This window comes from Mya arenaria, chromosome 10, assembly GCF_026914265.1.
Source record: "Mya arenaria isolate MELC-2E11 chromosome 10, ASM2691426v1".
Classification (NCBI taxonomy): Eukaryota; Metazoa; Mollusca; class Bivalvia; order Myida; family Myidae; genus Mya; species Mya arenaria.
In genome coordinates this window covers 9,282,351-9,309,744 of record NC_069131.1, presented here as the reverse complement: position 1 = coordinate 9,309,744, position 27,394 = coordinate 9,282,351, and the positions used below count along the sequence as shown (strand labels likewise).

Below are 27,394 nucleotides of genomic sequence, written 5' to 3'. Positions count from 1 at the left end.
GGCCATCTTGTGCAGTGGACCGAAACCATTGAAGCAAATTTGATAAAGGACCATCCAAGGAACATTTCTGTTAAGTTTCATCAAAATCTGATCATCGGTTTCTGAGAAGATGTTCTTTAAAGGTTTTTCTATTTTTTTGCCCTGGCAGCCATGTTGTGCAGCGGACCGGAACCATTTGAGCAATTTTGGTTAAGGACCACCCAAGGAACAATTCTGTCAAGTTTCATCAAAATCTGCCTATCCGTTTCAGAGGAGATGTCGTTTAAAGATTTTGCTATTTTTAGCTGTGGCGGCCATATTGTGCAATGGACCAGAACCATTTGAGCAATTTTAATAAAGGACCACCCAAGGAACATTACTGTCAAGTTTCATCAAAATCTGCCGAACCGTTTCAGAGGAGATGTTGTTTAAAGATTTTGCTATTTTTAGCTCTGGCGGCCATATTGTGTAATGGACCGGAACCATTTGAGCAATTTTGGTAAAGGACCACCAAAGGAACATTCCTGTGAAGTTTTGTCAAAATCCGCTTATCAGTTTCAGAGGAGATGTCGTTTAAAGAAAAAGTTTACGCACGCACGCACGCACTCACGACGGACAATCTGTGACGACATAAGCTCCATGGCCTTCGGCCAGTGGAGCTAAAAAAGGATGTTTTCAGATGCATTACTGGGAAAACTAGTATTTTGCCCCAAAATATGAGCGAGCCCCTGCAATCCCTTGTCTATTTCTCTTTTTATATTAACAAATAAATCTGCTTTGAAATTTTATGATTATAGATTCCATAGAAATAAGTTACAGTGTGTGTAAAAATATTTTATTAAAATAAATTACAATGTTGCAGTAGCATAAATATATACACCCTAAATAAATAAAAACAATGGACGGTACTCATAGGTAAGTTAAAGCATTCTAACCTGCCTGTTAAATAACATATTATTTAATGCCATATCATGTTGTTATTATCATACCCCCAGACCCCTCTATCGCTACATATTGACAATTAAGAAATAGTTCATAACACAAATTTTCAAACACAAGCAAAGACATTTTAACAATAAAACACATCACTTTAAAGATATAACCAACCATAAACAAACAATATCTGATAAAAAACAATGTTACATACATGTATTATTAAGGTTTCTAATGACTGAATTGTATCCATTTTCTAGAAATGTTACAAACAATGCAATCACATCTAATGGCAGTGTATTATGCTATGAAGTAATATTCTTGATGTGTTTTATTTCAGTGAATACATGAATGTATTATATGTATTTATTTCATTTGCAATTTCAGTTGAAATTATGAACAATATACAACCTCCAATAACATAATAATTTATATATTTTCAGTCATTTACTTTACATAATAGTAATCTGTAAGCAACATCTTTGCCAATGATACCAAAATTATATGTGGTCACAAGATATCAAAATTATATGTGGTCACAAGATATCAAATTTATATGTGGTCACAAGATATCTAAACTATATGTGGTCACAATATATTAAATTTATATGTAGTCACAAGATATCTAAATTATATGTTGTCACAAGATATCAAAATTATATGTGGTCACAAGATATCAAAATTATATGTGGTCACTGAATGAACTTGCCTCAATGTCATTTTACAACTATTAAATTAACATAACTTGACAATTAAACATTTTGATCAAATTAATTATAGTTCATATTGATTTGTGATTATATCATAATGATAGAGGGATCCATAAATTTGTATGTAGAGTATCTGTTCAGATTTTTTTGATTTTCTCTTGCTGTTGCGATAATATGAGGACATGTTCTAAAGCACTGTGGTATGACAACTGACCAGATGCCCACTCACCACCATAATGCAAAATTCATACACATCATTAAACGCTGTAGATCAAATTACATCCAAAGTTAACACATGTAATGATAATGATAATGTGCAAGTATATATAGATCAGACAAAAAACATTTAATAACACAACATGCAAATCCATGAATATTTGTATGATATTTGTAATGAATATTTAAGTATACAATTGAAACATGTCCCCAATTTCTCGAAACTTCTTCAGCTTAACAGGCATAAGTAGCTGATATCATTTAGCCAAAATACATATGGTACTTAAGTAATTTGATTTTGATACATAAAAATTGCTTATTGTGAATATCATAAAGATAACTCATTAAGTTTAAAAAGACTTAAAGACATAAGTATTACACAAAATATACCCAAACTAGCTTATCAGCTTAAGCCCATTAAAAGGGACTTAAGAATTTTTTGAGTAATTGGGGCAAGTTGCTTAATACTACTGTCAGATATGCATCACAGATATCATTTGTGTATACAGTGTTATCCCTTCAACCTAAGGTGTTGTTGTTACTTTGTAAATCTTTTTCATTCAAAGCCATCTGTTGAACACATTTACATGCAGACAAAACTTAAATTGTTCATTTACGACGCTAATGTTTCATTTGTAAACTATTATGCAATAACAATTTTATATTTCACGGGGCTGACAACAAAAATACCCACTAAAAGTCATGATGAAATATGGTCGCTAGCTTAAATTCAAAATAATAATAAACAGTTTTTCATTGCCCCTATTAGAAGGCAAATATTCTAGTTTGTTAAATACATTAAAAACTTGTTGTCATCTATAGGTAAAATAGTTATCTTCTTTTTCATATTTTTTTAACTTTGTAGTACAATTACGTTCAACGTTAAGAAAAAATTTACAAATGTATTTGTAGAAATACATTTATGTATGTATATGTATAAATAAATAAATACAACTATCACAGCGTTTTTCAGAAGATGATTTAAATGTAAGGCTTATGTTTAATCAGGAGCATCGTTTGAGCAGCGCTGTACGAGAGGCAAGCAAAATCTTGAAGGCTTCTTCACTACCAGGAGCAACATTCTTATCCGGGTGGAGCAGAACAGCCAGACGTTTGTAAGCTTTGTTAACCTCATCCCTAGAAAATGAATGTTGCAGCTGATTACAATCTCAAATATCCTTTTGGTTAATCATGAGTTTGTCTACATTACAAAATAGTTTAAAAAATATTATTGAAATCAATCATGTAAAATCAGTGCAAATTAGAAATACACATATAATGTAATAATATATTTTCACAGCATTTAATTATATCTATTTTACAAAAAATCTTAATTTACAATCACTCATCATTGCTTTACATACATTTCATCACTATTTTTTTTACTTTATTCACTCTCATTACTGAACATATAATTCAATACAATAACTGTTACCACAGTCTCACAAAATCAATAAAAACAAGCATGCTACATACTTGCTTGCCCCTTCCCTCAGCCTGAGTCTATTTTTTTTTACTTTATTCACTCTCATGACTGAACATATAATTAAATACAATAACTGTTACCACAGTCTCACAAAATCAATAAAAACAAGCATGCTACATACTTGCTTGCCCCTTCCCTCAGCCCGAGTCTGTCAAAGTCACTCTTGGCATTCTTGAGCCTCTGTATGGCGTCTATCTGTTCTCGAGTGTAGCCAAGCTGGGTCACGATCGGCACTCGCTTCCCTCCGTTTTCAATGGCTGTCACTACACCCTCGAATAATGCCTGTGAATGGAATTGGGACATCTGTACAATTAACAAGTTTATGGTTATTGATATGTATTTTGAAAAACTGCCAGGTCACTCCTCTACTTAAAACCACAGAATAACATAGTTTAACATCATTAAGTAACAGTAATTTTTTTGATATATGGTTACTTCAGTAACAAAACAATATGCACTTCAATATTTTTTTCAGTGAGTAAATCATAACAGTTGTACAGTACCTGAAACATTTCATTAACTCCATCCCCATTGAGTGCCGAGGTCTCGAAGTACTGGAACCCTCGACTGTCAGCCCACAGGCGACCCTCTGTCTCATCTACTTGTCTTTTTTTGTCAGTCTATTAAAATTGTTTTCAGTGAATTAGTTTCTATTTACTCATAATGTTTTCATCAGTTGCTGACTGATACATTCTTCTTGTTTTAAGACGTCTTCAAGTAAAGTACAAATACCAGAAACAATAAGGGCCTTAAAGCCATAAATTGATAAGATGGTAAAAAGCTATACCTGTACATGCCTTATGGCTTATTAATGTTGACATGATCCTGACGATTAGCAAAAATTGGCTTTTAAGCTTTTGAAAGTCCTCCCCAAATGATATTCACATTAACATATTGCAATAAATTGGACCCAATCTTTCAAGAATAACATGATTTCCATGCCATTGAATATGATTTGTAGCTCACCTTGTTAGCGCAGACACAAATAACGACATTGTCGTGGTCAGCCTGGTTTCCAATCTCATTCTGCATCTCCAGTAGCCAGTGGTCAAGGGACTCAAAACTGGCACGATCAGCAACATCGTACACAAGGATAGCTCCCTGTGTGTCCTTGTAGAACTCGTTCCTTACCTGCATAAAAGCACAAGTACAGTGACATATGATCATATTTATATGACACTATTTTAAAACTGACAAGAGGGCATAAGGAAATGTACATCCTAACATGTAGGTAAATAATAAACAAATTGTTTTATGTGCTGAAACAAGAGAGAAAAAAATATGGTTGCTATCATCAAAGAAATGTAATGTACAAAATGTGATTGCCGTATAAGCCAGTTTTTCAGGGTGAGGAAAAAGGACCGGAAAGAGGAATATTCACAATCACATGTATACATACAATGTGCCCTTTTGCAAGAGGAATGGGGTGCTAGGGTGGAAAAATGCACAATGTATGTATCTGACTGAATATTTTTAACATGATGAATTTGAAAAGAAATGGTAGGAATAGTGTTTAATTGAAGCACTTTTAGGTTTCAACTGTGCACAAGTTTTAATCAAAACAAACAAATATTTGACAGTATTAAGCATTTAATTCTATGAAGGCAGAAGGGTGCATTTGCTGGTCTCTTTAACGGCAGAATGGCAAAATAAAGAGGACTGGATAAACACCCTTCCAGAACTATTTTGCTAAAACCCTATATGATTGATAAATACTAACTAAATAGGTATCAAAATATGATTGATAAATATTGACTTAGAACCAAAATTAGAAGACACAGTTTTATATTAAATTGAACACATAAAACCGGTAACATAAATGTTCAAGTTATTGCAACATAATAAAGGTATTATAGCAGTTCAACTACATCATACTAGTCATCAAATTAGACTTTTGCATAAACAAGCCCACATTCTACACTAGTGCTTGGTACAAAAAATGTTCAACAAGCACTGCTATATGAATTCAAGAGAATCAAGACTATGAGCAAGCTGAAAGCATTTGACCAGTTCTGGGCTCGCAGGCTTGTGCTCATTTTGACCACTGCCATATATTTGAATTTTCAAGGTATAAAAACAAAATTGTGTACACCTACCTCATAAAATATGGGATGCCCAGCCATGTCAAAAATATTCACTTTCACATCTCTATTTTGTATTGTGACCCTGAAAAAGAATAACTACAGTAAAACCTCTAGATTGTGATAAAATGTATTACTTACACATACTATATATAAATCTATACTGTGTTATCCCAGCATATATCATCATCTAAAATGCACCAGCATTTATAACCCCACTATTTTGACCAAATTAAGGAATTACGATTTTATATTACAAAAATAAAGATAAATCCACATTAATGCTATAAGATATAAACATTGCATGAAAAATACTGTATGTATGTTTCTTTAATATAACTTAATCAATTCTTCCTTCTGCGTGGGTTTAATTGTTAAAATTTATTTTCCCTTCATTTGGTTTCAAAACAAAAACTCAATTTGAGAGTTGTTTGTTACATAATGAATCATTTTCACTCATGAAATTGTCTGAAGCATAGGGAATGGTGGCGAGTATCATCCCCAAACTGTTTTAAATAACGCACTGTTCTACAATGTTTATCACATAGATAAATATATCATACTTACTTTGAAACTCCATAGTCAATTCCAATTGTAGCTAGATACTTGTGGACAAATCGTTTTTCACAATACCTTTTGATGATGCAACTCTGCAAAACAAAAAATGTGAAGTAAATAATATTTGAACAAATCTCAGTCAGATTTATATCCATTGCACATACAGACCAAAGGCAACAATCATAGACTATTTTTTCCAACAATCGTTCAATGGGAACATGATTCTAATAAGTTGAATTATGATCAAGTCACAGAGAAGTAATTTGTAAAAAACCTATCACCGAAATAACCTTTTGTTATTGAATCAGTTGATCTAGTGATATTTAGCTGTTGTAAAAAGTATGTGTAAAAGTGACATGTAGAAGTAGTAGTCAGTGGGCCTAGAGTGAGTTCATATAATTAGATGCCAGGAGTCTACAATGTTTGATATTTCCCTACTTTCGAAGTCCATAGTCATAGTTCAGTGATTTTACACGCCGCTATTGGTCCTGATTTTTTAGATGTCTGAAGCTACTTGAAGTTTATAATGACATCAGACACATTATGGAACCTAAAGGTTTCTTCAGGAAAAAATAATCATCAAAATTTAATATAAGACGAGAAAAGACGGACTGATTTAAGTCTGTGCATATTCCGGTTATGAGTTTTAAACAATAAAGACATGTTTAAGGAAGGTCTTTGTTTTTTTATGACAAACTTTATGATTGGCTTGGTCATGGACCTAGGCTATTTCCCATGGATTGGAAACTTCCTTTTATGTCTATATAGATTATTTTAAACTCTCACGAGTACTGTGATTTCATCCTCAGTCATATCCAGTCTTAGAAATAACCCACTCACTGGCAGGGGAGTAAAATGCTGTCAGGCAATTAGAAACTCCAACTCGTCTGCATGAATGGGCAGCAGGTCATGTTTTTAATCCACCTTGACAATTTTTTTAAAAAGCTGTCACAAAATTTGATAAGGTAGTACACAAAACAACTTTTTGCCTGGTTATTATGCTGATTGAACATGTAGAAAGCACACATTTTAATTCATGAAATGTTACCAGTTGATTCCAATTGGCTCTTCCATTTTATATACGCTTAAAGCACGCATTTTAGTTCATGAAACGTAACCAGTTAATTTCAATTGCCTCTTCCATTTTATATACGCATATTAGATAACACTTTACTGAAATATATTTTGTTATTGATAATGTTTTCTACGGTTAAAAGCTCATTTTATGAAATAGAAGCGGCAATTGGGATCAGATGGTTATGTTTCATGAATTTAAAGGTGTGCACAGCCGGTTCAGAGTTTTTTACTTTTTTTGTTTTGGCAACTCTACACGTCCATATCCAACTTGTTGTTTTCCTTGCCAAGAATGACATATCCCGGCACTAAGAATATCGAGTGTTTAATGAAACACAAAGTGTAATAAGAGAAAAGTACTTGCTAAAAATAATTTATGTGTTACTTTTTTGTGTTCTTATTTAACAATGCCGTATTAAATATTGTGGAGTTAAAGATAAAGAATATATTTTACATTGGTATGAATCAGTCGTTTTGTGGCATTACTGGCTGATGGTACATTTCCGAACAGAGCACAAATACCAAACGCAAGTTAAAACATGCGTATGTTTACAGTGTTCGCGATGACCTAGATCAATACAGAGGCATGCCTTGGTGACACTTGTGAAGTTTCATCTTGTTGTGTTGAGTATTTTTCTAAAAAGCCATTCAATGTTCTAATACACTTAAAGATCAAAATGTAGCACATGGTGGAATGACATCAGAGGGCGCATGTGCATCTTTGAGGCCTTGCAGTTATGTTCCGCTACATTCAAGATATTTATAAAATGAAACGCTTTACATTTAAATCACATGTTTTGAAAAACAGCAGAATGAATAAATTTGCAGCTTAGTGTTTACATGTATTCAATATAGCATACTTTTTAAATATAATTGTAATATATGACCATGTATTTTCGCTTTTCAAGTATTTGCCAGTTCAGTATTTGTGCCCTCCATAGTAAAAGTTTAAGTGTGATTAACTGTATGTAAAATGAATGATTTTCTACATAAAAATGATATATCGTAAATCTGAACTTTGACAGATGTTGTCACATTAACCAAAATCAATTTATCATACGAAATTTTAACTTACTACAACAAAAACTCTCCAAGATAGTTATACAAAAACTCCAAAAGTGTTAGGATTTGTGACCTCAGCCAGTAAGGGAACAAAATGAATATCTAAATGTTAAAAAAAGTTCCCTTAATGCGCGTTATTGCAGCTATCCCGACCATAATGATTATGAAAATGGCGATGAAACAATTTGTACATGAAGGATTTACCTTTCCAACTTCAGCATTTCCCATGCTAATAATCTTTATTCGTAGCGGTCGTTTCATCTTTTTGTCCATTATATTCAAAACACAGTCATAAATGCACTTCTTTCATTTTAATCAAGTTCAAAACTATAAAAATGTGTGATTTAAACAGTTAAAAATCAAATTCCTGAAAGAAATTTCCTTAAAAAAATCCATGGGAATTCAATAATGTATGGGTATAACTATTTTTTAAGAAAGGTTAAAAAAGAATCGGTAGATGCTTTAGAAAACCGACAGAAACTACATTTTGCTATGTTTTAGGCCTGGCATCTACAACCGGAAGTTTACATAGTCGCTGGGGATATTCTTAATCGACTCGATTATCGTTATCAAATAGCGGTTACATATAACCGAACTTTACGCAGCGGTTACACGGGCCCCGGTTACACCCCTTTGCAGAAAAGACCTTTTATATTTTTTGAATTTCAAAGTTCATTATTGCGAGAGACTGACACACAACCAGTTGGTAACGACCAGTGTTGTATGCATCATAAATGTCCCCATGCAATTTCCGAAAGGGGCATAAACTTATAAATGCAAACGTATACTGTATTTATAAGCCTGACGTCGACTAAAGCGGTACACTAGTTTTCTTTTTAAATTAGATGAAGTGTTGACATTTTATGACACGCGAACACAACCGCTATAAACAGTAAGTCGGTAACATATGTTTCTTTATTTTATAACTTAATGTGATTCAAAGATACAACAAAATAAACCCGGTAAACGAATTTCGCACAACGTCACGCGGTATATAACAACCTCCTCCGGCCGTGCGCCGCACAAACACGTGTTCACCTGCGTTCACGTGGGCAATGACCACACCGGTGGCTGGAACGATATCTGTGTTACTGGAGTCTGCGGCGATGTAGCCCTGCCGATGTCCGTTGACGACAAGTTCCGACTCCAGCCAATAACCGTCCTCGGCGAATACAGTCCACGAAAACATGTAGAGGCCTGTAACTGGGGCATCGAAAATCCCGTCACTCACAGTGAAACCCTTACCTAAAACGAGTAACACACATATATTAAGCGCACACGATACTTAATGCTGTGGAAAAATAGATAGATGGATAGATATAATAAAGAATCTATCGATCTATTTTTCCACAACATTAAGTATCGTTTCTAAGTCAATTCTTACAGCCAGCATACGTGTTGACACTCTTATTCTAAATCAAGACTTGCACATGTATAACAAACATCAATTTTAACTGATAAACCTTGACTTCTTACTTATTTATGCAATTATAGAAAATATTAATTACTGAAAACAAAAGTGTTACCGTGTATTTAATAGCAGAAAGCAAAACAATATTAAATGATTGGTGAATGCTAAAAGATTAATTGCACGATCTACAATAATCTCTCTTAAGGTAGAAATACCGTGTTTTATGCACACCTTTTTCAAATCAAACTCGGTGTCTTTCATAAGAACCATTGTTTTCGACATTTATTCATCCTTTAAGGAATATAAAAACAATATCATTAATTGTGGTAAATCTTATTTGGGAGTAAGAGTGCATCTTTACACCGTGCTATAGATCTACTTTCACGGGCTATACGAGTCATGGGAATCACTACTAATTACGTTTTGAATGTGCAAAACATGAGCGAGTCCATTTAATGGTATTGTGTTCTTATTTACCGATGTTAACGGGCGCCGTGTTGTAAATGACCACCTGTTGGTCACGTGTGCACGTGGCGCTCGACTGGTACGCGTGGAAGGCCACCTCCGAAGACTGAATACCTGATACCGAGAAACAAAGCGAATGGGTCGAGTTAATTGCCAATCTTTCAGCATCCAAATAATTCCTAGTTCAATCACCATAGCGACTTCTATAAAATTGAATTGAATTGGAATGATCATGAGTTGTTATCTTATGAGGAGTTACTGGTAACATTATGAATCTGATTGCCCGACCCAACTTCGACCTTATGTATACCTTATTAATAAGCCAAAATGAAATTATTCTACAATATAAGTTTCCAAATAAACTATATACGCTTTTCCAGTCCACGGCGAATGATATCTGCACTGTCTGCATTAGAGCGAATATTGTCCTCACGTTCCGCCTTCAGTTGCGTCACTTCCTGTTCCAGTTCCAACAGGCGCGCCCTTAGGCGTCCCTCTGACATTTCCAACGCCGCCACGCGCGCGGTGAAGCGACTCTCCAGCTGTTGCATCTTTTTGTCAAACTCATCCTCGATCGTCTTTTGTGAGGATCCGGAGACTACTATTGGTATTATAAGAAATATTAGCAGAAAACCTGTCCCTGCAGCCATCATAGTTGTATCTCAGGATCAACTATTGGAACTCCTGATCCGTATTCGCACATTACAATCAAACCAAAACCGAATGAATTCATGTACATGTATAAAAGTCAGTGGCCAATATTTACAACAATGATTAGACAAGATAAGAATACCTAAGCACTTGAACCTCGCCATCGTCTCACAGAACCACGCCCCGTGTGCTGTCCGGACTTTATAACAGTTGAATGATGATTCACTCACTCAGCTTGCAATTTTCATTTGTTTGTGCTGTATACGTAGTAGCTTTTTAATCCATTCAGCTCGAAAGTTTTTCTCCAAACAGAAACAGCCGACCGTGACAGGCATCTATGCATTGTTATTTCTTTATTCACATAATTAATGTGACAGAGTTGCACGGGTTATAACGAAGTCAGTGCCATTTAGTATCAAATAATTAGATATATAACATTGGAAGAGTCTCATATAGTGTCATTAATGTTATTAATATAGTCAAGATATCGACGAGATGTATCGAAGTCCGTCTCGCGGACCATGAGGCGTAAGACCTAGGGTTTTCTTGACGTTTGCACCCCACTTAAACCAAATCTCTTAGTTACAAAATGCAAATCATTAGTATATAAAACAACAAAGAATTTTAAGTATTCTGAAAGTCACGTGATATGGAAATTTCGTAATGACTATGTGTACGCTTAATGTAGATTTCACTAAGATTTTACTTTCGGTTTTGTAATTGCATTTTTATAATTCTTGGCGTTTAAAAGATTAAAAAGGTTAAGAGAAGCCATTTGGATACACATACAAAAACATAAGTTTACATCACTAATTAATACTATAAATAACTCAGTTCAATATTATAGTTGTCTTTTATCAAGTAAGACACCCTGGACGAAAATAGCAACTTACATGTTATTGGTAACGAACATAATACCAATGGTAGGAACTTACGTCACGCGCACTTGCTGAAATGATTCCACGCGGTTTATGAAAAAGTCAACAAACCAGGTATTTTTCATTTCTTTACACTACTTCCCAACAAAGTTTCATAAAATTCAATAGCGCAACGAACATATCCATTATCCGGTGGTTCGATTCTGAAAGTAACTCTTCGTATAAGCCTGCAAATGGAATAAGTATTTTTTCTAGATCGGGCTCCCTGTGGACGGAATTGAGTTTCTTTAGTTCAAATGAACTAAAATGATATCTTTATGTATTTCAGAACGTATCACTAAGCACGATCTCGCTTTAATGCCCTATGAATCTTGTGGAATGATTGTTGGACTATTTACGCTCAAGATCTGTATAGAACATTCCGATTGCCTAAAATGATCCCGCGCCGACGTAGCGTCCCCGTCGGACGCCATTTTATATAAAAAATATATTTTTAACATAGCATACTATAATATGTGTCAATTCTAGTCTTAACAATACTGTTTATATATGCAAAAAATACGTCATTATTATATTTAACTTTCTGAAATATAATTATACTCGTAATATACATGGGATTCCGCAAATGATTATTGTATATAATTAAAAATTACGTTAATGCTATATATAATTCGTTTCAAAGTTGCTACTAGCATATCAACTTGCATATTTATTGCACAAGAAACATTTTGTATATCTGTATTAAGACTATAGGAAACTATTGAATGGATATAGAATGTACAAGTAACTAAAGGATTACTCGCTCTTAAAATATGATACAGTTCTCATAAATGTAATTAAGATGCTAGACGCACCGTTTCAGCTTCTTTTGGACCTACGACAGGACACAAATCTTTTTTATATATTTGTTGCCATTCTGGCTGTCTTGTTATGTATTTTCTTTCTTCAAATTTTTGGAGGTCTGCTGTTGTTCTGGGATAAGGTGGTACCCGCATGCCTGGTTGTACTGGTGACAGGAGTGCTGGCCGCCGGCGGACACTACTTCCTGTTTCCAGACCCCTGTAAATGTGGGCTCACCCGCATAGAAGGTAAATACATAAACTTGGCTTTATCTTTTATTGTTTTATTTCACTATTGTTAGTATACTGCTTTCATTCTTGCGCACCAAGGGTCGTGATTTTTAGTGTTTGTTTAAACTTCTTTTATCTATATTTAATATGAAGTATGAAAATAAAATTTGAAGTATTTCTTCTTAATGTTTAACTTTTAACCTGCTTCAATAGGTACGCCAATAACTTGTGTTTATGCCAATCAGATTTAAATAATAATGTTTTTTTGGCAAGATCAAATTAACCTGCTGTGTTCAGAGACCACACGATTGACATTTTCATGACGCCGAAGTTGTATCAAAATAGTGTTATTGAAGTACAATGTTTTGCAAACAAGTTTGCAGGCTTTATTAAGGAATCTCGGACAACTTTATCAGACAAATAAGGCACCTTTTAAACTGAATAAATATCTTCAAAGATCTGTTATTTTTTGGAAATGTGGATTTGCAGGCATATCTTAAGCATGCTAATACATTGTATTTTGAAGTATCAAGTAGCACCAACTTAATTACAACTATCATCACATCGGCTATGAATTATCCCTCGGTGTTTTTGAAAAACTAACAACGTTGGTGCCGACTTTGTTCGATTTTAAAACTTGAGTTAACCGATCGACATGACAGAACATCAGTTGTTCTTGATATAAAGCACCAGTCACTTGTAACCACGGCACCCCCAGATCTGGGGTATTCCGGGATAGCGGGTTTAATGGGCCGTGTTTTACCTTCCATTTGACCCCGCAATGCCGAGTGAATGCGGTGGGTTTTTTTTTCGCGCCGAAAATAGCGGGGTATGGGCCTTACCTAGGCTGTCCCCGGGTGCGGGGGCATTTTGCGGGGATTTTACTAGCAGTTTGTCGCCGCAGGCCGGAAATTTTACCCGGGATTGGCTGGACCGAAAGTCAAAATCCCTGCTATTCCCCTGGCCTGGCTATAATTGACTGGTTCATAAATAGAGACGGTCCGGGTAATTTTTCATGTAGTTCACGGTCAGTTTTTCTGGAGTTTCTGAAGATAATGCACCAGTCAACTGTAACGACGCCCCCACGCCCCCCGCAGGTCCGGGTGTATACCGGGGATAGCCGGGGAAATGGGCCGTGTTTTTACCTTCCAGGTGGCCCCGCAGTGCCGTGTGAATGCGGTGGTTTTGTGTTCTCAAAAATATAGCGGGGAAAGGTCCCTTGGGTGCGTGGTCATTTGGCGGGGGTTTACCATTTGTACGTCCCCGCAGGGCTGGGACTTTACCCGGGGTTGGCTAGACCGAATGTCAAAGTCCCCGCTATACCCCGGACCTGGGGGACCGTGGTTACAATTGACTGGTGCATAACCTTGGATACTTTCCTGTTCATTTATAACAATGTAAACAGCCTTTGAGGAGGTCGTTGCTGACCACATTTGGGGCCAGCAAGTGGCTACGGGGATGGTGGTAGAGGCGATGAAAGCCCATCGCGCAGCCCGGAAACGGAATCCGCTGGTTATGTCCCTCCATGGCGGTCCGGGAACCGGAAAGACCGCGATGAGCATGCTCTTGGCCAGGAGCATGTTTGGCCATAAAGATGATGAAGAATTGGGCACATCCGGTGTGTATGTCATTGATAAACCAGTTGGAGCTACAAGGGAGGAATACAGGGTATGTATCCACATGCAGTAACTTGTAATTTAATGAACATAACCTATACTTATAACAGTTATATTAACTCTCGCTTAAAAAAATTGACCGAAATCTTAAATCTTTTTATGCATACTGTCACACTACCAAGATCAACAATTCTAATTTTATATAATGTTTGTTTTTCTATAAAATCAACTTACTTGTAGATGTATGATGACATGTATTTAAATCGGATCTTTTCCATATTAAAAACAATGCCTATTATTAGCTTTATCCGAAAAATAAATCGTTGCACTTCAAATCCTTTCCAACCCCAAAAAGGAGTTTATAATGACGACGTTAGATGGCGCCCTAAAGTCCGCCCGGGGTTCGCTAGTGGTGTTTCAAGACATGGCGTCCGTACCAGGCAATATCGGCTCTCTCCTGAAGGCAATATTTGAGGACAGTGACCATAATTATCCGTGTAAAAATGAGGCCATTTTTCTCCTCAGCACGTGAGTTCTATTCAGCCTCGTTCTCCGACAAAAAATATACGGAACGAGTTTTTACTTTCTTTCAAACAGAATCCGCATCGGATATTAAAGGGGCTGTCTCACAGATGATAAAATAGCGGGAAAAAAAGAAAATTGTCGAAAAATGACATAAACTTGGCATCGATGTGTACAATGCATTGAAACTTACTAACTGAAGTACCACATAGTTTACAATTAATTTAAGTTCAGCAGTTATTTCGTATTTTTCCATTAAAAAAAGATTACTGGGTATGTCTACTAGGTAGAATTCATTCCTTATGCGTGATTGGCTAGTCGGTGTTATCACGTGATATTACCGAGGTAGGTGTCTAGCTTAATTATGTCACCCGATTAGAGCAAGCCTTAATAGCTCAGTTAGTAAGACGTAGGACTTCAATTTTGGTACTTTTTTTAAATTATGATTTCAAAGCGTAACACATTCTATTAGATATTTTTTTCCTGAGATTTGTTACAGAAAAAAAAACTTTTTTTTTGGTGCCAATCTTTAAGTCAAAGGTTTTATGAATTTGGCTACAAAAATATTCTTAGATCATGCCAATTAAATATCAGCAAAAAATAACATATTATTTTTACATGGCATAGTACTGAGCAGGTAAGAGCTTCCATCTATTTAATTTTGCGATCTCTATCTCTGCAGCCATATCGGTTCCAAAAACCTGGAGGATGTGGCTCTCGACTCGTGGAAAGACGGCATCGACCGCGATCGCATTAATCGCCGGGAGCTCCAGGCGGCTATCACTGCCGCTTCCAGTGACACCGGTAATCCATCAATGCTTTGCTCCTGCTTCGTTTAACTGACAAGTAGAAATACTTACAGTAACACTTCTTTCCTTAACGATGGTTGTTGTTTATCAATTTCACATTTTATCTGTATAAAGTGCAATGGCATTTTCCATCGAAATCGCGTGCGTTTGTTCGATACTTCTGTCCTGTCATTGGGCGCAATAATACTAATGGGAGGGGCATATTTACTACGGAACTATTTTTTTCAATGAAATCGTAGTAAAATTATTGGCAACATGCAAAACTGCAATATTTAGTAAAGCAGTTGAAACAAAATTAGCAATGATAACTTGATTGATTTTAATTGAGATGATTTTAAGATGGGTGGAACAGTTGAAGAATATTACATTACAATGACGACGACTTATTTCGGAATTTGGAATTGACATTTGGTAAAAATAAAGCATCAGACCAAACATGAAATCGAGGAAATGAAACAATAACATATTGCAGCGCACTCAGCAACGTCCAGAAGAAAGAGCTCAGTTCAACACCAAGTCTTTTCGCGTCCTCTGGCTTTCCTTCCGCGAAATTTTACGGTACCCCACCCACCGCCACTGTCGTTTCCACAGAGACGTTTCATCCTCATTGCATGTTTACTTCCAAAAAAAGACAATGCATTTGCTGATTTGTCCAACACCGTATTCCAACATGATTCATACACCAACTGATTCTTCAAAATAACGCTCAACAAGTAAATTGACTGGAATTTCTCTCCAATTTGAAAACTCGATCGTGACTTAACAAACGCTAGTTTCGGGTATTATCGCGAGATATAATGAGAACTTTGAAGGTGGCGATATTTTTGTTGTTTTCTTGTTACTGTTATTTTTCATAACTCCAATTGTATTTTTCTAGTTGTAATACAGTTATAATACGTATTATATACTTGACCTTGAAAATATAGAAAATAAACATATAAATAAGGAACTATTTATCTGCGCATTCATTGTCGTATAAATTAGGTTACGATAGCTGTTCTTATTTACCCGCCGTTGAGAACAACGAGAGAAAGAAAAAAAGAGAGAAAAGGCTCTTCAATAATCTATTAATTTGAGAAGAAATGTAGATTTAACTAAATGTAAATATAAGTATTAATATTCGACATGTTGCATTTTATTAGGGTATGGTATACAATGGCGCAGTTCAAAACCCATTTTTAACAGCCCCATTGCATACCATACCCCAATAAAATGCAACATGTCGGATTTTAATCCTTAAATAATAGTCAGGTTAAGGTATAATAGCACGTGTACAAAGAATTGAATGTAGCACTTGAATCGTGTTTGCAGAAAGTTTATTGTTGAAGCCTAGGGTACCCTTACGCATTTCTGTACAAACTACATGTATGTTTGATAAATGGTTTCTAAATTACTCATCTTAATTCCTGTATCTTATCTTCTTAAACTTTCCCTTACTCAAAGACGACAGGTGGCACCGGAGGATGATCGAACATAATTTGATTACCAAGAGTATCCCTTTTCTTCCGCTCGACCGCTCCACCGTCCGCCGCTGTATAATCCAGGAGATGATCTACCTTCGTTTTCTGGACGAAGACCGAAAGTCGAAGGATGTGCAGGCAGCCATGCGCCGCCGGAAGTTTAATCCTGTTACCCACCCCGTATTTGCCGAGACGGGATGTGCCAACATCAGTCTAACTGTTTAAAGTGACACTCATATTCAAAATCAATACAAACACATGTATTACAAACACAGTTTTTGAGTGTCAAAGCTTTTACTACTTTCTAAATAATGCATTTATGGAAAATATTAATTTATGAAAACATGATTGTAACCGTGCATTTATTAGCTGATTACGCAAAAATATTAAATAATTGGCGAGTGCTTAAAGGTTTACTGTGATCTACTATCATCTCTTAAGATAGAAATATCGTGTTTTCTGCACCTTTCTTTCAAATTAAACTCGCTATCATTTATAGAAGAATGTTTATTCAAAGAAATATATCACACAATACACATTTGAAATAGGCCAACGTGACCCGTGAACAAATTAATGTAATACAATGACTTATATATACATGTATGGCGGAACAGATTGATTAACTCTATATCACTCATATAATTTAGTATTGTCTTTATCGATTATGTGTCATAACTTAACTCTATATCTATTAATGAAGTTATAGTTATACTACTATTGTTTGCGACGATATGAATATACTAGGCAACACACCTGAAGATATCAATAGGTCACTGTCATTATTAGAAGTTTACTGTAATAAATGGAGTCTAGAGGCTAATACAAGTAAAAAAAGCCATGGTATTTCGTAAAAGAGGTGATCTGTTAAGAAATGAAAAGTTTCTCTACAAAAATAATTGGATTGAAGTTGTTAGCGACTTAATGTTTCATCTATGTTTACCCACGTATGTTATGTCCTGACACACTCGTTACTGTTTACCCACGTATGTTATGTCCTCACACACTCGTTACTGTTTACCCACGTATGTTATGTCCTCACACACTCGTTACTGTTTACCCACGTATGTTATGTCCTGACACACTCGTTACTGTTTACCCACGTATGTTATGTCTTGACACACTCGTTACTGTTTACCCACGTATGTTATGTCCTCACACACTCGTTACTGTTTACCCACGTATGTTATGTCTTGACACACTCGTTACTGTTTACCCACGTATGTTATGTCCTGACACACTCGTTACTGTTTACCCACGTATGTTATGTCCTGACACACTCGTTACTGTTTACCCACGTATGTTATGTCCTGACACACTCGTTACTGTTTACCCACGTATGTTATGTCCTGACACACTCGTTACTGTTTACCCACGTATATTGTGTCCTGACACACTCGTTACTGTTTACCCACGTATATTGTGTCCTGACACACTCGTTAATGTTTACCCACGTATATTGTGTCCTGACACACTCGTTACTGTTTACCCACGTATATTGTGTCCTGACACACTCGTTACTGTTTACCCACGTATATTGTGTCCTGACACACTCGTTAATGTTTACCCACGTATATTGTGTCCTGACACACTCGTTACTGTTTACCCACTTATGTTATGTCATGATACACTCGTAACTGTTTACAAACGCACGTTATGTTCTGACACACACACGCAACAGTAAATCAACTTGCGTAATGTCCTGACACACACTCGCAACTGTTTAACCACGTACATTATGTCCTGACACACTCGTAACTGTTTACGAACGCACGTTATGTCAAAGTTTATCCACGTACATTATGTCCGGACACACGCTCGTAATAGTTCATCCACTTGCGTAATGTCTAGACACACACTCGTAACAGTTCATACACTTGCGTTATGTATGGACACACACTCGTAACAAGTCATACTCTTGCGTTATGTATGGACACACACTCGTAACAGTTCATACACTTGCGTTATGTATGAACACACTCGTAACAGATCATCCACTTGCGAAATGTCCTGATACACACTCGTAACAGTTCATCCTCTTGCGTAATGTATGGACACACACTCGTAACAGTTCATCCACTTGCGTAATGTCTGGACACATACTCGTAACAGTTAATCCACTTGCGAATTATCTAGACACACACTCGTAACAGTTCATCCACTTGCGTAATGTCTGGACACACACTCGTAACAGTTTATCCACTTGCGAATTGTCTTGACACACACTCGTAACAGTTCATCCACTTGCGTAATGTCTGGACACACACTCGTAACAGTTCATCCACTTGCGTTATGTATGGACACACACTCGTAACAGTTCATACACTTGCGTTATGTATGGACACACACTCGTAACAGTTCATCCACTTGCGAATTATCCTGACACACACTCGTAACAGTTCATCCACTTGCGTAATGTCTTGACACAAACTCTTAACAATTCATCCACTTGCGAATTGTCCTGACACACACTCGTAACAGTTCATCCACTGGCGTAATGTCTTGACACACACTCTTAACAATTCATCAACTTGCGTAATGTCTTGAAACACACTCGTAACAGTTCATCCACTTGCGTAATGTCTGGACACACACTCGTAACAGTTCATCCACTTGCGAATTGTCTTGACACACACTCGTAACAGTTCATCCACTTGCGAATTGTCTTGACACACACTCGTAACAGTTCATCCACTTGCGAAATGTCTTGACACCCACTCGTAACAGTTCATCCATTTGCGTAATATCTGGACACACACTCGCAACAGTTCATACATTTGCGTTATGTATGGACACACACTCGTAACAGTTCATCCACTTGCGAAATGTCCTGATACACACTCGTAACAGTTCATCCACTTGCGTAATGTCCTGACACACACTCGTAACAGTTCATCCACTTGCGTAATGTCTTGACACACACTCGTAACAATTCATCCACTTGCGTAATGTCTTGAAACACATATGTAACAGTTCATAAACTTGCGTTATGGCTGGACACATACTCGTAACAGTTCATCCACTTGCGTAATGTCTTGACACACACTCGTAACAGTTCATCCACTTGCGTAATGTCTGGACACACACTCGTAACAGTTCATCCACTTGCGAATTGTCTTGACACACACTCGTAACAGTTCATCCACTTGCGTAATGTCTGGACACACACTCGTAACAGTTCATCCACTTGCGTAATGTCTGGACACACACTCGTAACAATTCATCCACATGCAAAATGTCTTGACACACACTCGTAACAATTCATCCACTTGCGAATTGTCTTGACACATACTCGTAACAGCTCATCCACTTGAGTAATGTCTTACACACACTCGTAACAGTGCATCCATTTGCGAATTGTCCTGACACACACTCGTAACAGCTCATATACTTTAGTTATGTCTTGACACACTCTCGTAACAGTCCATCCACTTGCGAATTATCCTGACACACACTCGTAACAGTTCATTCACTTGCGTAATGTCTGGACACGCATTCGTAACAGCTCATCCACTTGAGTAATGTCTTACACACACTCGTAACAGTGCATCCATTTGCGAATTGTCCTGACACACACTCGTAACAGCTCATATACTTTAGTTATGTCTTGACACACTCTCGTAACAGTCCATCCACTTGCGAATTATCCTGACACACACTCGTAACAGTTCATTCACTTGCGTAATGTCTGGACACGCATTCGTAACAGTTCATCCACTTGCAAATTGTCCTGACACACACTTAACAGTTCATCCACTTGCGTAATGACCTGACACATACTCGTAACAGATCATCCACTTGTGTAATGTCCTGATACACACTTGTAACAGTTCATACACTTGCGTTATGTATGGACACACACTCGTAACAGTTCATACACATGCGTTATGTATGGACACACACTCGTAACAGTTCATCCACTTGCGAAATGTCATCCACTTACGTAATGTCTGGACACACACTCGTAACAATTCATCCATTTGTTTATTCTCAGAAACAGTCATTAGTCACTGACCAATCGCGTTCTTAATTAACTGACCGAATATAAATCTTTATATCCCGAATTATTTGTTATTAACACAATGCCACTAGAATATGCAGATGATGGGATTTAACAAATGTTTAAACCTTACAAAAATTGTCCACTGGTAATACTTATCAAAATTTTAAAAGCTTGTTAAAAGTAAGAGAAATTTGGAATATTAATTCAGTAAAAAATACGTTGGAGATGCCGGGGATTGAACCCGGGGCCTCTCACATGCGAAGCGAGCGCTCTACCACTGAGCTACATCCCCGATAGTACTTCAGTGTGCCATAGTGAAATCGCAAGATAATCAGAAACCAAAGATAGCATTCTTCGTGTGTGGTATAAACTGAAACGATACTTTATAGATATGCTTTATTCAATTCGATAAGTATGCCTCCTTTCTAGGAAGCGTGAGGGAAATTGATTTGCACATTCGGTCGGTCAGTAGAGCAAACCTTATCCGCTTCGGTCTAAGGTCCTCAAACTCAAATGCTTTGGCATGCATCCTATTAATATATGTCAGTAGGTTAAAGGTTAAGGTCATTAACAAAAACTAGCATCACTAAAACTCATTTAAAGAGTAACATTGGAAGGATGTCGCGCATACAATTCGAGCTCTTATCTAAAAGGTCAAGATCATACCCTTGATGATCAGTGATGTGAAATTCTGTTCGGGATTTTTAAGTACCGGTAATTAGTTGTGTTTTAGTTGTGACCTCTATTCTGTAGTCACGTGATATGGCGCGTAGTGGACGTGTTTAAATCGGAGAGTGAAAAAATGGGATTTACTTAGTAATATTTAAATAAATAAAGTCAGGATTTATTTACAAAGTTGTGGATAAAGATACCTTTGCAACAACGGATTAAATATGAGATTATATAATCATGACCAAAAAGAGAAAGGATAGAAATAGCAGTGGTAATAATTCGGACAATAACAAAAGCAAATTGACCAAACAGAGAGGCCCATCTGATGACTTAGATTCAAACATTTCTGTAAGTGAGATTCTGGGAAAAGCTAGCGCTGTGTTGTTTCCGAGTCTGGATGATTCTGTGAGTGAAGACAGTAACAGTGAAGTTTTCAGCAACACTCCTGTGGTGATTTCAGGTAGAGGCAAGATGGCGGAAGGGGGCCGCGAACCCACCAACAAAGACCTGATGGATTTTATGAAAAATATGGGAGAAAAATTGTCAGTAATGGAAAAGAAATTGAACAAAATTGAAACACTTGAACGCAAGGTTATGGACTTTGAAAAAGATATAAAAAAGATATGGGTAGCTCTTGAAGACCGAGTTAAGCGTACCGATGAGCGGGTAGGCAAGCTGGAGGACAAGGTGGATTCGGTCGACGTTGAGGCGGCGCAGATGGCGGACAGGATGGCCACCTTGGAAAAACAGCGGGAGGAACTTCGGGACGATGTTGCGTACTTGAAGTCGCAATCTATGAGGAACAATCTTTTTTTTACTAATATCTCCGAAGATAATTCCACCGGCAACGAGTCCGCTGAGGTCACCGAAGACAAGCTCCGCCAACACCTTCAGGATACCCTCAAGCTCGCGAAGGAGACGGTCGAGTCCATTCGCTTTGAACGTGTTCACCGGTCGCCAGGTCAACCAGTGCCGGGCAGGATCCGCAACATCGTTGCAAAGTTCACGTTTTTTAAGGACCGGGAGGTAGTAAGGAGACAATGGAAGCATTTGGCGGGGACGGGCCGTCAAATGTACGAGCAGTTTCCACCGGAAGTACTGGACAAACGCCGCAGGCTAGTGCCCAAGATGAAGGACGCCAGGAAGGAGGGCAAACGTTCATGGATAGTGTACGACACCCTGTACGTAGACGGCAAGCCGGTGAGGAGCTAGGGGCACGACGGAGGTGAACTTTCGGTTCTTTCATGGAATGTTCATGGACTAAATAGGGACAAAAAAGAGAGTATAGACTTTGTAAATATTTTAGATAAATATGATATTTGTTTCCTTTATGAGTCATGGTGTGATTCCTCTAGTAATATTGATTTAAAATGATATAAATCACATAATTTTTATCGTAAATTTCAACATAGGAACGCTAAGCGAAATAGTGGTGGAATAGTTTTATATTACAAAGAGCACTTAGGCGATGGAATTGAAATAATTAAAAATCATTTCGATACAATCATTTGGTTAAAACTTGATCACACCTTTTTTAATATCCTCGAAGACATTTATTTATGTGGAACCTATATTTGGGGCGAGGACTCGCCCATATACAATACTGTAAATGTTGATTTATTTGATATTTTAGAAAACGATCTGTTTTTATATGATAGTCTTGGATGTGTATTTGTATGTGGTGATTTGAACAGTAGGGTTGGAAGTAAAAAAGATTATGTTGTCCATGATAAATATAATTGTTACACTGATAGTCACGATTACGAATTTGATTGCACCCCTGACAGGGCCTCAATCGACAATTCACATAATAATCATGGGATAAAACTATTAGATATTTGTAAAGGGTCAAGTTTTCGCATTGTTAACGGTCGTATTGGTAATACCAATCAACATACATTTTTGTCACATCAAGGCTGTTCTATGATTGACTATTTGTTGTCGAGTGAGCGTAATTTTTCACAGATCAAAGACTTTAAAATAGAATCTTTCAATGAATGGAGTGATCATGCACCGTTACATATTTCATTACTATGTAATTGTATTATACCAGGAACTACAAACTACTCTGAAATTAAATATAAGTGGAATGTCTCTTTTCGGGAGCAGTTCCGCTCCGGGATTATTGCTAATTTACCTGCTTTTAACAATATAGTCAATAGTGCAGATTGCTCGAGCAAAGATTCCGTTAATAATATGTTATCTATGTTTACAAATACAATACGAAGTGTAGCCGATCCATTGTTTTCTAAAGAATGTTTTTATACAGATGAAGTTTATTTTGAAAATTATACAAGTAGTAATAAAGGTTGGTTTGACCATGACTGTATCGTTGCACGGAACCTGTATTTAGAAGCAGTTAGAATTTTTAATTTTGATAAATCAGATGCTAACAGATTAATTTTATGTGAACGGAAAACTCATTATAAGACAATTGTCCGTAAAAAGAAGAATACTGATTACAAAAAGAGAATGGGAGATATTGAAAACTTAAGAAAGAGGAGACCTAGAGAGTTTTGGAAACATTTTAAGTCTAAGTCTTCTTATAAATCAAACCAAATACCACTAAATGAATTTCGGGAATATTTTGAAACCCTCAGTAATAACACTTTTGGTGGTATTAATCACGAGGCAGATGATTTTAATAATAATAATAATTTTAATGAACCAAATAATTCCTTTCCTGAAATGGATGAACCGATATCACTGCAAGAAATTATAAATGCTGTTAAGTCATTGAAACGATGTAAAGCCTATGGCAGTGATACTATGTTAAATGAATATTTTATTGAAACTGTAGATATTTTATCTTCGCATTTATGTGATTTGTTTAACAATATATTGAATTCGGGTTATTATCCCGAACAATGGACTGAAGGTATTATAATCCCCATTCATAAAAAAGGTTCAGAAACTGATGTTAATAATTACAGGGGAATTACTTTGGTTAGCTGTTTATCAAAATTATTTACTACAGTTATAAATAAGCGTGTTGAAACTTTTTGTGAACAACATGATATTATTTCGGATGCCCAATTCGGATTTCGAAAGGGTCGCTCTACAATATATGCTATATTTATACTGTTATCTCTGATACAGAATTATTTGTTTGAAAATAAAAGGCTATATATTATTTTTGTCGACATGATGAAATGTTTTGATACTATTTATAGAAATGCACTATGGCTGAAAATGTATAAATGTGGAATACAAGGGAAAATACTTAGAATTGTTCGGGACATGTATCAAAAAGTTAAATCATGTGTTAAATCATTATCATCATATTCTGATTATTTTAGTTATGCTGTAGGCTTACGGCAAGGGGAAGTTATGTCCCCTTTATTGTTTCCCCTATTCGTAGAAGATATTGAGCTATATTTGCAAATTGATATAAATTCAGGATTACACATAGATGATATTGTATTGATTTTATTATTATTTGCCGATGACATGGCCATTGTAGGAAAATCTCCTGATGAAATTCAAACGCATTTGGACAATTTAGCAAATTATTGCAACACTTGGGGATTAAAAGTGAATACCGATAAAACCAAAATTATGGTGTTTCGTAAAAGAGGCGGGTTATTACCTAATGAAAAATGGACATATAATGGCCACGATATTCACGTTGTTATCGACTTTAACTATTTAGGTGTGGTGTTTAATTATACTGGCAATTTTAATCTTAACCAGGAACACTTGATTGGCAAAGCCCTTAAGGCAATGAATGTTTTATTTTGTAAATGTCAAGAGTATGACTTAAAACCAAAAATACTGTGTCAGTTATTTGACGCATTTGTTGGTTCAATTTTAAATTATTCAGCGGAGGTTTGGGGGTACACCAAATCTAAGGAATTAGAAAGAATTCATCTTAAGTTTTGTAAAAGATTATTAAGAGTCAAAACCAATACTTGCAATGCGACTGTTTATGGAGAATTAGGTAGATACCCGCTATATATTCAACGATATGTTCGTATGTTGTCATATTGGTTTAGGGTTGCTACCACTGATAATATTATTATTAAAACTGTTTATTTACAAGCAAAGTATGATTGTAATAAAGGTTGTCGTAATTGGGTGTATAACATTAGAAAGATGCTAAAATGATTATGGTTTTAGCTACGTTTATGATAATATCAACAATATTAATGTTAATACATTTATGACGGTCTTCAGGTGTAGAATATACGATGCGTTTAAACAAGATTGGTATGGTACTCTAGAAAACAGCACAGTTTTAGATATGTATAGACATTTTAAAACTAGTCTTGAATATGAAAGTTATCTTGACATTCTGCCCAAAAGTTTACGATTTTTCTTTTGTAGACTACGACTGTCTGTGCACCCACTTCGTATCCAAACCGGTAGATACGCCAGAAATAATATTGTACGCAATCAAAGATATTGTCTATGTTGTAATTCCAACGATATTGAAGATGAATTTCATTTTGTCTGTGTGTGCCCGTCTTTTAATGATATGAGAAAGCTATATATTAAGAAATGCTATTATATAAGACCGTCTGTATTTAAATATTTACAATTGCTGCAATCAAATAATAGAACTGAGCTTATTAAACTATGTATGTTTGTTAAAGACTCTCTTAAAGTAAGATCCTCTTTAAATGTTAGAACTTAACATGGTAAAAATTGTTCATCCTCTGATTTAGATATATTTTAATATTACAATATTTAACCTATTTATTATAACTTTTTGTTATTTTTTGTATATATACTCGTGTGTACTATATTGTTTGTTACTATGCATTCACGTTGACATTGATAATTATAAATATATGTGTTGTTGACGATGTACATTGTACAAGTCGAAATAAAATGTCTGTCTGTCTGTCTGTCTGTCTGTCTGTCTGTCTTCAAATGTCCCTTCATGTCGTGCTTTCTCACCGTCAAGGCCAACGCGGAGGGCATCTGTCGCGTGTCTATGACAGCTCGTGTTCTATAGAGTTTTGGGGGTAAATGAATGCATTTCGTAGTCCGTCCGTATCAATTTCGTAAACACTATATCAACATGGATATGTGTGAATCTTTGCTTACATATTCTATTAGAGTCAGCAGGCGGAACGTATGTTGGGACCTCGCCGCTTGGCCTTTTCAAGACCGCACCAAATCTCCCAGGTGCCACATGCTCTACTCATGAATAATTCGCAATACTACATGTAGCTCAGATGACTATACGTGTGGAAACCGCATTGGATTAGTATAAGAGCAAGGTCAAACTACCAGGTCTAGAGTTCAGTTTATTATGTTCCCCCATCCTATCCTTTAGATATACTGAAGTGATGAAACGGTGGTCACACGGCTTGCTTATCGAGGCGGTGTGAGGAATATGTTTCAACCGTTCATAATTAATTTAAAGGTCACAGTTCAAGGTCAATGGGTTGAAACTTGCATACTGGTGTTTGCGCAATAGCTTACACCAATCGTCAAGGTTTCAATGAGACTTTTGAGATATTATACGCACCAAGGCAACGTGCAGCTCATGTGATCGAGGCGTATCGCCATTGTTTATATTATACGAGTAAGCAAACTTTACATAACTGCACTTTAGGTATACAAATCCGCTCAAACGTCTGGTGCTTCTCTGGACTTCGTGGACGCTTGCTCGATGCTCATGCGTCTCGAAATGGAAGGTAGGGGTCGCCATGGTGAAGCTAATATCAATTGGATGTTTGATTTAAGTAACTGTGTGTATGCCTATCATTTTAACCTTAGCGCACGAAAGA

At 36.3% G+C, this 27,394-nt stretch overlaps 4 protein-coding genes and 1 non-coding gene across 5 annotated transcripts; 2 read left to right on the top strand and 3 right to left on the bottom strand.

The window, feature by feature from the left end:
* Positions 1-800: 800 nt before the first annotated feature.
* On the bottom strand, positions 801-8,615 carry LOC128205169 (dnaJ homolog subfamily C member 27-like). Its single transcript, XM_052906628.1, has 7 exons — positions 8,304-8,615; positions 5,973-6,055; positions 5,421-5,490; positions 4,291-4,455; positions 3,828-3,944; positions 3,446-3,606; positions 801-2,975 (listed from the first exon to the last, which is right to left on the bottom strand). The coding sequence occupies exons 1-7, from the start codon at positions 8,370-8,372 to the stop codon at positions 2,843-2,845; spliced, it is 798 nt and encodes a 265-aa protein (XP_052762588.1). The 5' UTR covers positions 8,373-8,615; the 3' UTR covers positions 801-2,842.
* Positions 8,616-8,996: 381 nt separating this feature from the next.
* Positions 8,997-10,694, bottom strand: LOC128205170 (multimerin-2-like). Its single transcript, XM_052906629.1, has 3 exons — positions 10,346-10,694; positions 9,988-10,089; positions 8,997-9,344 (listed from the first exon to the last, which is right to left on the bottom strand). Exons 1-3 carry the CDS (start codon positions 10,626-10,628, stop codon positions 9,037-9,039), a joined length of 693 nt encoding a protein of 230 aa, XP_052762589.1. The 5' UTR covers positions 10,629-10,694; the 3' UTR covers positions 8,997-9,036.
* A 1,574-nt stretch (positions 10,695-12,268) lies between these two features.
* Positions 12,269-17,609, top strand: LOC128204301 (torsin-1A-like). The gene is made up of 6 exons (XM_052905712.1): positions 12,269-12,287; positions 12,464-12,592; positions 13,980-14,242; positions 14,546-14,718; positions 15,395-15,516; positions 16,965-17,609. Exons 1-6 carry the CDS (start codon positions 12,269-12,271, stop codon positions 17,204-17,206), a joined length of 948 nt encoding a protein of 315 aa, XP_052761672.1. The 3' UTR covers positions 17,207-17,609.
* Positions 17,610-21,201: 3,592 nt separating this feature from the next.
* Positions 21,202-21,273, bottom strand: Trnaa-cgc (transfer RNA alanine (anticodon CGC)). Its single transcript has one exon. It is a non-coding gene; the product is annotated as a tRNA-Ala (tRNA).
* Positions 21,274-21,953: 680 nt separating this feature from the next.
* LOC128205425 (uncharacterized) lies at positions 21,954-22,915 on the top strand. The gene has a single exon (XM_052907029.1). The coding sequence runs from the start codon at positions 22,125-22,127 to the stop codon at positions 22,863-22,865; it is 741 nt and encodes a 246-aa protein (XP_052762989.1). The 5' UTR covers positions 21,954-22,124; the 3' UTR covers positions 22,866-22,915.
* The last annotated feature ends 4,479 nt before the right edge of the window (positions 22,916-27,394 follow it).